Below are 4008 nucleotides of genomic sequence, written 5' to 3'. Positions count from 1 at the left end.
GGCAGAAGTGGGCCCCCTGGCTTACCTTCTGTGGGGTCTCAGGGCTGGGCGGTCTTGCTGTGACCCTGTGGCCTCAGGCTGCGGGGGTGAGGCCCAGGCCCTGCCAGGGGAAATAGCAGTCCCCTGAGGGGCCAAAGAGGGGACCACCCAGCTTGGACGGATGGGGACCTCACAGAGTCCGCCCCAGCCCTCCTGCCCCACTGGGGGCCGGGGGCTGTGCTCTGTGTCTGCACCCCGAAGTGACTCCTCCTTTTCTCCTCCAGGGGCTTCCAGAATTCAGAGTCGAGGCCTAGGTCTGAGGCAAGAGCCTCTAAGGTCCCAGAGCAGGGGAGGTGCAGGTGAGTGCCAGTGGACAAGGTGAGTTTCCTGCTCTGAGCATGGAGCGAGGGGCTCGCCCGTCCCACCCCAGAGGGGACCCCTCAGCACCCAAGTCCGACGCAGCGCACTGTCAGCTCCAGGACTTCAGGTCTCTGCTGCCTGGGCTGCACCCTGAGGAGCCATCCCACCTCTTTCTTCAGGTTCAGCCCGACACAAACACCATGCCCCTGGGTCAGAGGAGTGAGCTCTGGAAGCTGGAGGAAGACCCAGGCCCGGCCCACGGCCTGGTGGAGGCACAGCAGTTGGGGGCTGGGGAGGAGAAGGTCCCCTGTACCCCCTCCTCCTTCTCCACCTTGGCCTCCTCCCAGTCCGCCGCCCCATCTGGCTCCTGCTCTGCCCTCTTTCTGGTCCCCTCAGAGAAGGGGTCTGCTGCTGGGTCCCAGAGTCGTCCCCAGAGCTCTCTGAGTGCCTGCCCCTCCCCCACTGCCCAGGCAGCCACTGCCTGCAGCCAGCCTGACCAGGGCTCCAGCAGCTCCGATGAGAAGGGCGCCAGCCCCTGCGAGGAGCCCAAAGAAGCCCAGCCGGGGCTCCAAAACCTACTCCAGGGGAAGCTGGCCGAGCTGGTGGAGTTCCTGCTCCTCAAGTATCACATCAAGGAGCCAACCAGCCAGGCAGAGATGCTGGAGATCGTCAGCCAGGATGCCCTGGATGCCTTCCTTGTGATCTTGGGCCAGGCCTCCGAGTGCTTGCAGCTGGTCTTTGGTATTGATGTGAAGGAAGTGGACCCCAGGGACCACTCCTACATTCTGGTCCCCATCCTGGGCCTCACCTATGATGGGATGCTGAGCGGTGAGCAGGGAGTGCCCAAGACTGGCATCCTGGTGGTGCTCCTGGGGGTGAGTCTCCTGCATGGCGACTGTGCCCCCGAGGAGGAGGTGTGGGAAATGCTAGGGGTCATGGGGGTGTATGCCGGCCAGGAGCACGTCATCTACAGGGAGCCTAGGGAGCTCCTCACCAAGGTCTGGGTGCAGGAAGGGTACGTGGAGTACTGGCAGGTGCCTGGCAGTGACCTTCCTGCTATGAGGTCCCGTGGGGTCCCAGGGCCCACGCCGAAACCAGCAACTTGCAAATGCTGGAGTATTTGCTACAGGTCAGGCGCGGGCAGCTGGCTTCCTCCCTGTCCCTGTCTGAAGGGACTGTGAGAGATGAGCAAGAGGGGGCCTGAGCCCTGGGGTCCGCCAGGCCCTTTCCAGGCTTTGCTGGGTTCGGCAGCCTCTCCTGCGGGGTGCTGGGCATGAAGTGAGGCCGCTTGCTGGTTCTTCCCTGTGTATGTGTTTGTGGGTGCCAGTGAAGACAGAGCCCTGGGCGTTTTAAGGAGTGCAGGGCCAGGGAGGGTTGGGAGAAGAAAGCAGGGCAAGGAGTCTCCTGCGGGTGGGGGGGTTGTTTCCTGGGATGACTCCCACATCCAGAGCTTGGTGTCCTTGAGGATGTTCTCCTGTGGGGTTCCTTGCCATAGAAGGTTTCAGCTGCTTCAGGGGCTGATTGTGTGAGTACCATCCACTCTGCAGCATTTGTTCTTACCCAGTCCAAGTGTTAAGAGTTTTATCATGTTCTTGGGGTGCCTGGGTCCTCTGTTGGTTAAGCGTCTGCCATCGGCTCAGGTCAGGATCTCAGGATCCTGGGATCACACCCCACATGGGGCTCCCCGCTCAGTGGAGACCCTGTTTCTCTCTCTCCCCTGTGTGTGCTTTCTCTTTCTCAAATAAATAAATAGCTTTAAGAAAAAGTTTTTCGTCATGCCCTGGACACCAGCCTGGAAACGTTGCCTACTTGCTTGGGCTCTCGACCGAAATCACAGGCCATTGGCCTAAGGATGTGTTGGAAAGGCACAAGAATGGAAGAAGCAAGGAACAGGGGTCACAAGCTGAAGAGATAGAAGTTTGCTGGTTCTTGCTTCTGATGCCTTCCCGACCATCATTGTGCAAATGCCAAAGGCAAGCACGCGCACACAAGCGTGGGGACGGGGGCAGGAGGGCCCAGGTTCTGTCAGGAGTCAAGGTGAGGACCAGAGGGAAGAATGAAGGACCCTGGACCCAGTAGGGAATCAGTCCTGGGAGGCCTCTGGGTGAGACAACGGTGACATGAGGTGTGTCCTGACTACTGCTCTGTGTCCCAGAGACACTGAGCGCTTGTTGTGAGGAGTGGCCCTCAGGAGCAGGGATGAGGGCACCGGCCATCCAGGGAGTCCAGATGGGGAACAGAGGGTAGGGCTAAGGGACCCGAAGGACCCATCTCGGGGAATCCCTGGACTGTGTAGCCTGATGCGACGTCCACAGTCTTTGCCCGTGGCTCTCATGGCAGTGAGGGTTTTGGTCCGAGGGAACAGGCCTGGAGAGAGCAGAGACAGCATCACCAGCGGTGCTGTGGCTCATGCTGAGATCCCTGAGGGAGGGCTCAGGGAGGGACCTGGACTCCAGAACAGGGACAACGCACTGAAGCCTGCCCCTGCTGTCCGCCCTGGGAGGCCTGTTTGTGCCAAGTCCACAGGCGGTGTGTCAGGACGTCCACATCCTGGTCTGACAGAGGCTGGGGGCCTGCTTTAAAAAACCGGGGGTCAGGACCTAATGGAGGAAGACCCAGGCCTGGCACAGGGCCTGGTGGAAGCACAGCTGTTGGAGGCTGGGGAAGAGGAGGTCCCAGCAGCTTAAATGAGGAGGGTTCGAGCACCTGGGAGGAGCCGGAAGTTATGCAACCCTCTCTCCAGGACAAACTCCACGTGAAAGTGGCTGCCCTGGTGGAGTTCCTGCTCCTCAAATACCGCAACAAGCAGCCGACCCGCCAGGCAGAGATGCTCAAGATCGTCAGCAAAGATTACCAGGACGACTTCCCAGGGATCTTGGGCCAAGCCTCCGAGTGCATGCGGCTGGTCTTTCTCATGGACGTGAAGAAAGTGGACCACAGTGACCACTCCTACAACCTGGTCAATGCCCTGGGTCTCATCTGTGATGGGATGCTGAGCGGTGAGCATGGCATGCCCAAGACCGGCCTCCTGGTTTTGGTCCTGGGGGTGAGCCCCCTGCATGGCGACCGTGCCCCGAGGAGGAGGTGTGGGAAACGCTGGGGGTCATGGGGGTGTATGCCAGTCAGGAGCACAGCATCTATGGGGAGCCCAGGGAGCTCTCACCAAAGTCTGGGTACAGGAAGGGTACCTGGAGTACCGGCAGGTGCCTGGCAGCGACCCTGACTACTACGAGTTCCCGTGGGGTCCCAGGGCCCATGCTGAACCAGCAAGGTTCAAGTGCTGGAGTATGTGCTCCGGGTCAGGCGCGGGTAGCTGGCTTCCTCCCTGGCCCCGTCTGAAGGAGCTGTGAGAGATGAGGGAGAGGAGGCCTGAGTCCCAGTGGCGGCCAGGCCCTTTCCAGGCTTTGGTGGGGTCGGCAGCTTCTCCTGCGGGGTGCTGGGCCTGAAGTGAGGCCACATTTTGGTTCTTCCGTGTGTATGTGTGAAAAGAGAGAGCCCCGGGAGTTCTAAGTAAGGCAGGGCCAGGGAGGGTTGGGGGAAGAAAGTAGGGTGAAGAGCCAGCCTCTCTGGGGGCCTGTTCTCTGTGATGACTCTGACATCCAGAGCTTGGGTTTTTTGAGGCAGCTCTCAAATGTTGTTCCTTGGAGTAGAAGTTTTAACCAGCTTCGG

The 4008-nt window shown here is 60.3% G+C and overlaps 1 protein-coding gene and 1 pseudogene across 1 annotated transcript; both read left to right on the top strand.

The window, feature by feature from the left end:
- Positions 1 to 193: 193 nt before the first annotated feature.
- On the top strand, positions 194 to 1612 carry LOC141372284 (melanoma-associated antigen 8-like). The gene is given in 3 exon segments (XM_073890798.1): positions 194 to 338; positions 519 to 1383; positions 1386 to 1612. Coding segments are annotated over 2 exon segments (1002 nt in total). The 5' UTR covers positions 194 to 338; positions 519 to 539; the 3' UTR covers positions 1544 to 1612.
- A 1452-nt stretch (positions 1613 to 3064) lies between these two features.
- Positions 3065 to 3652, top strand: LOC141372285 (melanoma-associated antigen 8-like; annotated as a pseudogene).
- The last annotated feature ends 356 nt before the right edge of the window (positions 3653 to 4008 follow it).

This window comes from Callorhinus ursinus, unplaced genomic scaffold (assembly GCF_003265705.2).
Source record: "Callorhinus ursinus isolate GAN/ISIS: 27379988/994484 unplaced genomic scaffold, GSC_fseal_2.0 scaffold4562, whole genome shotgun sequence".
NCBI lineage: Eukaryota > Metazoa > Chordata > Mammalia > Carnivora > Otariidae > Callorhinus > Callorhinus ursinus.
This window is presented reverse-complemented; position numbering and strand designations above follow the sequence as displayed.